We start from the raw sequence: 11,893 nt of genomic DNA on the forward strand, positions 1-11,893 counted from the left end.
AAAGAGCTTCTAAAGAATTTGGGTTAAATTCAATATACAGACATATTAATTTAGTTAGTTAGAAAACACCTAGATTCAGAGTTAGATTTAGGTTTTAACAAAAAGAAAATATAAATTTATTTTAAATATTTTTTTTCCTTAAGTATCTCATTTGAATATTAATTTTAAATGATGAGATAATATTTTGGAATATATCTTAATTATACATATATTAACAAATTTAATTAATGCATATTTTTTTTCAAATTCATCTGCATCCATGTGTTTTCAAATAAAACTGCATGACAGTTTTTTTTGTCCAATTTCCTTTTAATTCTCTCTTTGTAGTTTGTATTATTTCTACATTTCTTTCTTTTATGAACCACTTCTCCATGAAGTAAAAATAATCATTTCAAGCTTAAGAAAAAAAACACATCCCCTCTTGAGGGAGTCGGGATCCAACTTCCATATCTGAAATGAGATTTAGAGGCCACAAATGTTGTTGGGTCTAAGAACTGGATATGATATGTGGGTCTGTGTAACAAGTGTTAAAGAGGGATGAGATGAAAATAGTTAGAGAATGGATTGGATTCCGGCATGCGAGTTGCAGCCTGCAATAGAATATACTGTTAAACCTAGTGATTAACATGGCCTGGTCCTCCAAGAACTGAGCCTTGTTTCTGCCAAAGGGATAAAAATGGAACCCAAAATCACGCGAGCCAGATGGGTCTTATTCTGAAAGGTTCTTCTACTCCTCTCGATCTACCAGAAAATCATTTGTACATTTCAATCTAATCGTCCCAACATAGCATGATGAACCCCAAAATGACCCATGAGAAATTATCCAATCATTACAACTAGTTCTCTTGCAAACCAAAATGCATGCACAATTGAAGGGTCTTAAAAACTTTTAAATGCTCAAGTCAGTTGCAGAATAAAATACACCATCATTGGGTTATGTATGACAATAGTCTATAGCAGAATAAAAAGGATATAAGCAGCCTCTGGAATGAAAAGAAAAATGATTCAAGCTTTAATGACCAAATAAGTACCAACCTCTTCTTGTTCACAGTTTACACAACACAAGACTGTTACTCTGTACAAACTGAGAGTGTATATAATATATCCAAGCTGGGCCCAACTCGCTCCAATTGAAATAAATGGTTATGAAATAAAAATACAAATGTGAAAGCACACAAAAATCGCACTCACAACAATAATATGAATGAATGCCAAGCAGTTAAAAGCAAATAGACTGAAACCAAAGAAATACCACTACATATCATTGAGACTGCTAGATGGAGACAAGAAATACAAAACTCAGGCCGACCTTCCTTCCTTCCTTGATCAACGACTACGTACGAGAATATCACTCAGTACAGAATCAGCAAAATAAATAAATAAACACACACAGGTGCAGCAGCAATCCCTTGGACACCCACCACTCCCAAAGTAACTGATGATCGATGTAAAGAAATTTTTTAAAAAAATAAATAAAAACATCATAATAATATGTCATTTCAAAAGGGGAAGAAAAACAAACTCACATGTAAAAACCAGTAGAGAGCATTGACCGGGATCAAAACAAGTGAAGGGACATTTTCAGTTTGTTTTGCTTCCATTTTGGCAGTTTAAGAAAAGCATCTTTTGTCATCCCAAATTTCTCCCTGAACTCTTGAGAAGACAGATATGTCTGCACATACATTTTATCACATGGAACTAGTTAGTTTCAGTTTTCACACAATAAATGAAGACCTCTCATTTTTTTATTATATATTTTTATTTATTCTACCTCTCGTTTGGTGATGTCAATTTCTGCAATCGGATCTGTTGATGTCGTTTTAAGTCGATCATACGGGTATACAGGCAGCCCATCATCATCTTCAGCATCATTCTCTTTTACGTCTTCCTGTATGGTTGAGACATCTATTTTGCTGCTTATAGGGTTATCCTTAGAATTTGTCTCGGGTTTTGGCTTAGAGACTTCGGGAAGCACTTCAAACATAACGAGAGAATGCCACCAAATTCAGATCATAAGAAAAACAAATTGAGATCATAGTACATTTTAAGAATCTGGAATATGTATTTACCTCTGACAACGCGTGGTATAATAGTTTGTTGAGAAGGTTTTTCAAATGTTGAACCGATTGAAGAAATGACAGATGATCTAGGAGCCACGGTTGTGGAATCGGGAGTTACAGACTTTGGGTAAATCTTTCTCACAATTGGCGGAGGTGTTGAAAGATTCCTTGCATTTGCATTCTCAAAGTTAGCAGCTAATGCATTGAAGGCTGGAGATCTTCCCCTCACTCTTACTCGTTCAGGACTGAATGACATGCTTCGAGTACGTTGGGATTTATCAGGAATTGTGCTGGACCGTCCGCTGTATGCCACTGTTACCCTCCTTTTAGGCTTCTGAAGAAAAAATTTACACAGGAGGAAGTAAAGAATTGAATGTAAGATCAGATCTCATATAATCTTGAACTGAACAATAAGGGTAACAGGTAGGAGGAATTATTTACATCTAAAGGTGGAGCACCCCCACTTTTGACCATAGCAAGTTTCCGCTGAAATGAGTTTCCAGGAATCTGCATAGAAAAATACATTATGAACTCTCTTTTTCTTTTATTTTTTCAAGTATCTTGCCATCATAGTCCACATGATTACATTAACATATGCACAATACTACTTACTGAAGATTTTGAGGAGTCCCATTCAAAGAACCGTGTGAAGAAAGGTGGTTCACTTCCTTCCATTACAATATAAACTGGAGCTTCATGAGATAGTTTATCCAGAAGAAAATCACACTGAATAAATTTCTGTGGAAATTGGAAGAGACATGAATATTGTTAGAAATCTCATTTTGTAATCAATTGAGTGAACATTATTTGGGGAAGAAGACATAAATATCAAAATAGTTGCCGGACAGCATGAAACTTCTAAAACGTAATTCTTAATTTCCTGCTCGCCATGGCATATTCCACAATCCACCATGGACAATTATTTATGTTTTTAAGACAGGTGAAAAAGCTCTCAAGTCTCAATCAAGACATAATAGGTCAGAATCTTAAGTATACTTCAGATTTATTGTTATGAAGTCCTACCTCTGCAATACTCAATGCCTGAATCTTAGTCTTGGAATTGACCTCTTGGCCAACCCAGATGAAAATATCTGAATGGCAGTCCAGGATAAATATATCTTCTGTCATCAAGTCATCTTGACTGTAGTTATATATTTCTGTCACCTGCAAAAAAAAAATAATGTCACTAGACCACATAATGATACTGTCTATAAATTTAGTGAATGGAATATATAGAAAATATATATTCTTGCTTGGACTTTTATAAAACCCATCTAAGTATGTGAAAAGTAACATATTCAAAAGATGATCTCACCTTTAGATTTCCTGCAGCATATGTGAATTCAGCAGAAATTCCAATGCGAGCAAAGAGTTATAAAATCATTAGCCTTTACAACAAGTGAGATACAAACAGAAATAGAGATATAAACATGACTGACTAGTTGGAGACATCGCTCCTCACCTTTTGTATAAGCACATGTGAACAAATGAGGATCACCTTCAGCAACTCTTCCAAGCTTTTGGCTGGGATATTCAGATTTTCCACCCAGCAAATCCCAAAATTGTTCAGACTCTACACCTTCTTTCTGTGGTTTGGACTGCATGTTTGGCTGCAAGAACACATCTAGCAAGCAGTTTTAAGATTGGAACTAAATTAAAAAGAGGAGGCAGCTTGACATAAATTAAGCATGTACTGAAAAAAATGGAAACATGACTTTCCAATAAGGCTAAGAACAAATCGAGCAGAGCTTCAGCTTGATTTGCAATATATGCCTTTAAATTTTCTTATTATGTTTAGAAAATATAATGTTAGAAAAATACATTTTTATTTACATCATAGTAATAAAAAGAACATTAAGATATTAATATGTAGGATATTTTAAAACATTTTCTAAGAATTTGTTAATTGAACCTAATCAAACTCAAGCACGAGCCTATAAATTTTATACACAAATCAAGTTCAAGCCTAATTAAACACGTTATTTTTTCCTTATTTTATTTTATGAATTTAAGAAGCTAGCACGACCCTCCACTGTCGTGACAAGACTCTTGTCACTTGAATTACCCTAATTCTAGAACGACCCCTATTTGTACTATCAAGATATTTTTTTAATAGGCTCAAGTCAGGTATTGTCCTATTTCCGTTGATTGGTTAAGTAGAGAGTTGACAACTAATTAAGAAATATTAAAAATAGTGTCACTGTACCTTTACTAGGGGTTTAACTACCTACTGCAACTTCAAAAAATGTAGATAGTACAAATGACCAGCAAAGAAAGGAAATGATTCATCTTATGTTATGCTAACCTTTATCACATCCAGCAGCCTCTCAATAAGTTCCTGGTCCACTGAGGTTGTAAGGCTTCCAGACCACGTAAACAATGTAGAACCATCGTGCAGTATGTAGCAATAGGAGGAGTTTAGAGACGATGCCACCTGATAAAAAAACAACAAAAAAGGAGAAATTTTATTCTCAAAATATGACTACACGTATATAGGGCTAACAAATAAAAGAGCGAGCAAAATCTAATCAAAAGGTTATGGGTATGGAAACCATAGTTTTGGAAGTGCAGCAAGCAGGATCCATATTGAGCTAACACTACCGTGAATCATGAGATCAGATAAGTGAATATGTTCGGTTTTGACAGGATTAGGCTATGTACCCTAAGGCATTATTATAACTGGATTTAGCTAGATATAAAATATTGCTTTTAGCATCTAAGTTAGGCATATAGTTTGACAAATTATATGGAAAATGCAGCTAGATGAAGATACCCTTTTGAAAAGAAGATACTAAACAAAATTTAAGATGACTGCCAGTGCGCAGCATTTACAATGTGAATTCCTACCCATACTTTGTAAGAGAGTCTCAAGGAAAGCCACTAGATTATCTTTGGAGACTGATGGAGAATCTCAAGGAAAAAATGATTTGTAGAGACAATGCTAGAGATGTGGAAAAGAAGACTTACAGGTTCAACTTGAATTGCTTGCATATTTTCAGGCCCTGAACCCTGAAGACGAAATAGTGCAAGTCCTTCCTCTGAATATGTCTTGTCTGGGAGTTCTTGCTCTGAAACGTACTTCTTGTATGCCTCACTCTTACCACCCTGACAGGTTTAAGACATATTTTGAAGAAAGAATTACATATTTTTCTAAATTCTCTATTAATTAAATTTTAATTAGAAATTGTCACACCTTGTAAACAACAAAGCTCTGAAAGATAGACAAGAACTGAATCGGTTCATTGCCCTCATAAAAGCGTGCCTGCGTATCCATAATAACTCAATTATTAACATGATTAAATATGCAATGCTAGACAATGAAAAACAACTATTCAGGGAATAGGAGTGTACCTGGACAGCTTGAAACTTAAGGGACTCGACCATCTTGCTAGCCTGAGAAACAGCTGAAGCTTGATCTTCCTACATATATTATCAGTAATAACATGATTAGAAACTATCTTCAATCTTTAAAAGAGAAAAAGAAGGTGAGGATCATATGTCTGCTAAATAATCCATTCATGCAAACATGGGTTGTTTTCTTGTTTATTTTGATAGTGGGCTTCGGGGAGATCCAATGTTTACTCCCTTTCATTCCAATTTAAGGCCACAGTAATACTAAATGACAATTTATCAAGGAAGACTCATAATGCACAGAATCAGATTCAGTTTGTCACACATGAATAAATATTCACAGCCCAGACAAAAAAGGAGATAAGAACCAAAAAATCAGTTAAAAAAGCACTAGAATTTTTCACACCTGAACACTTTGCTTGCCAAACCAGGTCCCTATAAGATATTCCTCCTTGTCTTCTCCTGGGTAAGTATATTGAAAGATGTAACAATCTCCACTATAAAATTTTGATTGAGCAGAGGTTGAAAGGAGAGTCTTTCCCTGCCCACTTATATGCCAAACCTGTCCAACCAGTGGAAGATATTATAAATTCTTTATGTCAGATTAACATTTCCTTGCCTACTATTACAAGGAGTCAGAACATAAGGACATGGCATGTAGAAGCAAGTACTCAAACTACAGTTCTTCAAACACTTTCAGCTTATAAATATACTAGAGTTCTTGCAGATATTTACAAAGTTAAGACATAATAAAGTAAAAGGGAAGAATGGTATAGCAGCTATTATTCAGCTTTTTTCTCTCAAGCATAACTTAATATGACACAGCCTGCTTTACCCCTTCTATCTTTGTCATGCCACCAGCACTTTCATTAACCTGTATCATCAAAATCTTACATAACTTGAAGTTACTGTACACTCTTTTCTTCTTGTGGAGCATAAACAGGAAATGATGTTCCCCATGGAGCACTATATATACTAACAAAGGTCTATCCGCTCAGGACATTGCAAAGAAACAGAAGTATCATCTAAGCAAAAAAATGTTTCACATCTAAGATTTCTGACTTATTTGCATAGAATACGCTTCATGGAGCTGTGTGACATGTTGCCTAGAGACAAAGATCATTACATATCCTGTTTGCAAAAAATTTAAGTTAGACACCCTACCTGTAGCTTTCCTGTGCAGTCAATAAACGGCTGAGGTTCTTGTTTAGGAGGAGCAGCTTTCAGTAGACCCTTTACATTCACTCCTTGACGTTTTAGAAGTGCTACAAGATAATAGATTAAACAAAGACCTTCAGAATTTATAGACGGGGCAACAAAAATAAGCATAAGAATCAAATTGAAGAAAGTTTTTTGTTACTTACCTGCAACCTTTCCTCTTCCTTCTTCAGATACTGCTACCTCAGAGGATTGCTTCCAAGAATCAAATTTTGACCTGAACATAACTGTCTCGAAACCCTCAATGACACGGACTATATGACAATCTTTTCGATTAAGGCTGCTGACATGTTCCTGTTGCATATGTTAACATAGATGAAGCGAACAGTATCTCCACTGAAAAAAGAAGGCTTTATAAAATCAAATCAATACCTCTGTAGCTCCACTTGCACTTTTTCTTTCATCAAGAGAAGTACTTCTACCCATCCAGACAAAGACTTCCAGTCCACAGTCCAGAATAAAACAATTTGTGGTGTCTAACAGATCCCTTGTCAAAGAATCAGCCTCCACAAGCACTGCTTGCCCCTTTACTACTCTGAGATAAGAAACATGCTTATAAGTGAAAGTTCAAAACAGCCCAGTTGAGCACAATAACCAAATCAGTCAACAAGCACATGCACGTCAAACCTCAAATGTATAATCTAATGGACAATAAATAATGACTTGAACACAAACAAAGTTGCCTTTCCAATGTTCAAAGTGTGTTTCTTGTGATTTTGGTTTTCCTTTCATTTCCTTCAGTTTTGTTGAAGAGACAAATAGTACATAGCCGTTACAGTTTTGTCCGCACTAAAAAACGTGACCTTCACTCTTAAGGAAACATCAAGATCTATTCTGATTATAAATAAAAGGAGTAAAAGTTGTGAAAGAAAGATTTAAAGATAAAAGTCCATAGTCGTTAGATTGCAAGAAAGCATCTAGTGTAGTAGTGCATTTTTGGGAGTTTGAATCGAAAATACAAGTTTATGTTAAAAGTTGTCCACAGGCTATAATATTACTTATTGCTCATAAGCTTGGTGTCAGGTATAATAACAAACTATCAGAATACTGTGTTTGATTAGTTAATCTGAAATTACCTAGATACTTAAGATAGGTTCTTATGCTATGAGAGGCCTTTCAGAGATTAGAGAAAGATCTATGGAAGTATCAAGAGTCGAGATTTAAAATTATACAAAATCTTTTAAATTTTACCCAAGAGCTAAAGATAAATGTGGTTATCATGTGAAATGAGCAGTTTGACTGTCAAAGAACAACTTTTGTGGACAAATGCACATGGTAAATTTAAAGAATTACCTAAATAGCTTGGTGGGAGCAGCCTCTTTAGAGTTATCGTCATCATGGGTTGTTTTCCTAGGAAGTGGAGCAAAGCCACCAAAGAAACCCCAAAATTCACCACTTTCAGCATCAGCCATCAATTTTCCACCCTCTACATGGATAAATGGTTAAAACGAATTGGTCACTGGCAGAACAAAAACAAAATTGCAGCCCACTTTATGTTGACTTACCAATAGTAGCTATGTCACATTTTCCTTCATGGTAATTATCTTTAATGTATTGGACTACTTCCAGGGATTTTGCCCTCTCTTGTATGGAAGAGTTTGATCCATTGAACTGAAATATTTTCGACTTTGTATCCAGGATAAAGATGTCATCCTGACTGAGTGATGAGCGGGCAAATGGAACCTATGTACATGTAGAAGGCTCTCAATTTTTAAAGACTATCTTGTTTACCGAATATCAGAAATGCACTAAAGAACAAACACTTGCCTCTTTAACATGAACAACATGCTTTCCTTTGCAAACAAACAGCTTTGTCTTGTACTCTTCTTCCTCTACATGCTTAAATCCAGATGCTACCCCACCTTCTAGGGGTATAATACATGGCTTGAAATAAGATAAGAATTTCTCAGTTTCATGGCCTTGTACCTCCCGATACTGAACAGCACGCCCACCTAGAGCTGCATCAAGTTCAACAGTTTTGACAGCAGCAACACCAGCTTCGTCCTGATTTAATAAGCAGAATGGAGATGGTCGTCAACAACAATAAAGGAGAAGGAAACAGTTGAAACACACAATTTTATCAACAAAGATTATGTTATATTCAAGCTTTCAGAAAAGTAAAAAATAAATAAATATATGTTACCTGGCTGGTATTTTTACCGAGCCAATAATGGATATCATGATGCAAGGCACCACTTCGTAGAGCAGTTGTCTGCAAAAATTAAAAAAAGGTTCAGCTATTTGAATTATTCACTGAGATACTATAAATCTCATATTCAATTTCAAAGGAAACACAGTTTATGACATAAAATGTATCAGTATCCAGTATATTTAGGAAGAAAAGGTGCATCATAATAAAAATGACTTAGAATTTTGAATATTTATGCTTTAATTGGCTCTGATCATCAAGTTGGATCAGAGTTAGTAAGAAAGATATAAACAGACCAACAAATACAAACTTAAGTATTAACGATAGAAAATATAAAAAAACTTGCATTAGAAATATCAGCACAATGGAGCTACAAAGATGACACAAAATTCTCATAGCAACTATTGGTGTCAGTTGTTAATTCTGGACAAAATCCATTAACAGAAAAAATAATCTACTTCTAGAAAATCTTGTTCAACTGTAAGGAGATAGAAATATCACAATTAGCACAAATAAGATTATACAAGTCCAATCAGCCACAAAAGTAATTACTTTACTTGAAGGAGTTACCTTCAAAATGACATATGAGTCCCCTGTAAAAAACTTTCCATGAGAGGACTTAGGCACAATCACCGGACGAAAATTTTCAATTCTCCATACTTCAGTCCCGCTATGAATAGTTAAGGAAGTTCAATGTGGATAACCAACAGAGATGCCATGGCTTATAATAGGAATATACCAATTTCATATCTAATTTTCGTAAAACATCACTGTAGCTCTTTTTCTCATCAAACCGAAGGAAAAAAAAAACAGAAATTTAGACCTTCATAAACAATATTGCAACCAAAATGCAGAAGACACATTATTATCTCAGCTGTTGGATATAGAACATTGCAAAAGAATTATGAAAAAGGATACGCCTTTTGTCCAGCTCCCTGGAAAGCTGGATCTAAATCTCTCATTGAAACAGACATTCTAGCTGTAGATCGTTATAAGTTCTTCTCTTGTCAAAATCTGATCTGGAAACAACAACATTATTACTAGAAAACTTTATAGATCCAGCACAAGAAAAATAGAAGTCAATGAAATAATAGAGCATACTAAGAAGGTTTCAAAGTAAACAATGAATCATATTCACGGGATTAAGGGACTACAATATCAAATGTAAATCACTCTTTCCACAAGACTAATGCTCTCTTCTTTCATGGGAAATATCTATACCTTCAATAATCTTGCAGGAAACTTTTCATTTACCAATCTTTTCTGTTCCAACAGTCTTTAATAGATATTATTATCAATTACCTATTCTGAATTGTCCAGTATGAGTACTGAAAATTTCTCTATTAATGGCAAAAAGAACAGCATTAGATAGATTTTCTACAAATTTACAACAGAATGTAAAAGGTTCTTTCTTAGGGACAAAAATTCATCCTTTCTTGAAGACATTCCATTTTGTGACAATTCGTAGAAACATGCTTAGATGAAGTTTATATCTAATAAGTAGATTATCCCTGCAACAACATATTCTTCTCTTTGTTAACATGTCAAATCACTAATCAGTATCCCCCGGATCAGCAAAACTTAATCTGGTTTAGATTATCCAATCAACTCCAAGAATTATAACCCATTTGAAAACAATATCGAATCCGAAACGTATGTATATAGGGAGATCGAGATAAGCAGCATTTTCCATTCAAAATCAAGACATTCAGCCAAAACAGAAACTAATCAGATGACTAAATCATTAACAAATTCCCTAGTCTAACATTTACCCGTGAAAGAAGAAACCGATCAGAAGAGAACACGAAGACGCGTCAACAGATCCAAGCTGCCGATTGATGCAAGACTAATCTCGATCGTGGCCAGGCAATTGCAGCTCAGGGGGGAGATGGGTATGATTCAGGCTATGGAGGTGAATAACAGCGATGAGTCTAGAGAGAGAAAGAGAAAAGTTGGAGGGTTGGAAGGAATGATGAAGGCCAAGCGTGCTTATCACTAACTGTAGACTAATAAAGGCGTATACTCGTCAAGATGAACTGTTAATTGATTGAATAATAATAATAAAGACTAGGTTTTTGACATAACTAGAAGAAGATTAATAATGAAGGTAAAATTCTAACCTGCAAAAACCCAATTCGAATAGGGTATCAGAAGAAGAATAGTAGCAGTAAAAACTCAAGAACAGAAGAGTGAACTGATGAGAGAGAAAGTAGAGAGAGGAGAGAGAAGAAGCAGATTCTTTCGCCAGGTATTATTCGTTTGTTCTATTTCAACCAGATATGTTTGGTTTCAGATTTTTATGTTGAAATGTTTTTTTTTAATAACTGAATTATGATATTTTAAATTATTAAATACAATATAAAAACAAGTTTAAAAGTATTTTTAATAAATAAAATTAATTTTTAATGTGTGATTTGAGATGAAAATAAAATCATAACCAAACAGAGACCTAAGCTATATACTCGCATGGTTTTCCGTTTCTTATATTATGTATTTTTAATTGATTTCATTTTGAAGTTATTAATTTCCTAGCTTTCTGTTTTTTTGGTTTTATAAATGAGATTTTTATTTGAAATTAGTCCAACCATATTTAGTAACAGCTTGTTTGAATGTTTTTTTTTGGTATTTAAAATAAATAATTTAATAATTAAAATAATAATATTATAAAAAAATTCTAGATTAGGGTCAATTAGTTATCAAATTTTAAGTTACATAAATAAAATATTTGTTATATTATAAAATTTATAATGATCTATGAAATAATTAAGTTGATAAACTAAAAATAATTTTTATACAAAATGGAGGATAGAATCTAGATTAGGATTTAGAAAATAATATAGATCATTATTCATAAAATAATATTGAATTCAATAAAAGAAATATTTTTTCTTTCATTTTTAATTTTTACATTTTTTATGATAAATTAAATATTGGATATTTGACATCTAACCACACATTTCATATTAAATATATGAATTTATATTGAAAATATTATTTGTAATTTCTTAGTCAAATATAGATTTAGGTGATACAAAAGTTTCTATAAATCCACACCTCACATGTTGCTTTGGGTCTTGTTTATTGTGGGGTTATTTTGGAATAATTTGAAAAATAT

General features: G+C 33.8%; 1 protein-coding gene across 2 annotated transcripts; it reads right to left on the reverse strand.

The window, feature by feature from the left end:
* Window positions 1-984: 984 nt before the first annotated feature.
* Window positions 985-10,865, reverse strand: LOC124927960 (villin-4-like). 2 transcript variants are annotated; one of them, XM_047468473.1, is made up of 24 exons: window positions 10,551-10,865; window positions 9,697-9,792; window positions 9,349-9,448; window positions 8,773-8,841; window positions 8,397-8,633; window positions 8,135-8,312; window positions 7,923-8,055; window positions 7,002-7,164; window positions 6,776-6,923; window positions 6,576-6,676; window positions 5,818-5,973; window positions 5,412-5,480; window positions 5,254-5,322; window positions 5,028-5,165; window positions 4,366-4,494; window positions 3,523-3,670; window positions 3,376-3,386; window positions 3,084-3,224; window positions 2,673-2,798; window positions 2,502-2,567; window positions 2,070-2,394; window positions 1,772-1,974; window positions 1,527-1,672; window positions 985-1,435 (listed from the first exon to the last, which is right to left on the reverse strand). In XM_047468473.1, the coding sequence occupies exons 2-23, from the start codon at window positions 9,750-9,752 to the stop codon at window positions 1,559-1,561; spliced, it is 2,880 nt and encodes a 959-aa protein (XP_047324429.1). In that variant the 5' UTR covers window positions 9,753-9,792; window positions 10,551-10,865; the 3' UTR covers window positions 985-1,435; window positions 1,527-1,558. The 2 variants fall into 2 exon arrangements, with proteins under 2 accessions (XP_047324429.1, XP_047324428.1); XM_047468472.1 differs by having other exon boundaries at window positions 9,697-9,797.
* Window positions 10,866-11,893: the final 1,028 nt, after the last annotated feature.

The sequence above is a fragment of the Impatiens glandulifera genome, chromosome 2 (assembly GCF_907164915.1).
Source record: "Impatiens glandulifera chromosome 2, dImpGla2.1, whole genome shotgun sequence".
NCBI classification, from domain to species: Eukaryota; Viridiplantae; Streptophyta; class Magnoliopsida; order Ericales; family Balsaminaceae; genus Impatiens; species Impatiens glandulifera.

Coding starts and splice junctions, on each gene's coding strand:
- LOC124927960 (XM_047468473.1), bottom strand. CDS start 9,752: ATGTCTGTTTCAATGAGAGATTTAGATCCAGCTTTCCAGGGAGCTGGA. Junction 5,166..5,253: donor AGAGCTTTGTTGTTTACAAG/GTGTGACAATTT, acceptor TAAACCTGTCAG/GGTGGTAAGAGTGAGGCATA. Junction 1,673..1,771: donor TTGACATCACCAAACGAGAG/GTAGAATAAATA, acceptor ATGTATGTGCAG/ACATATCTGTCTTCTCAAGA.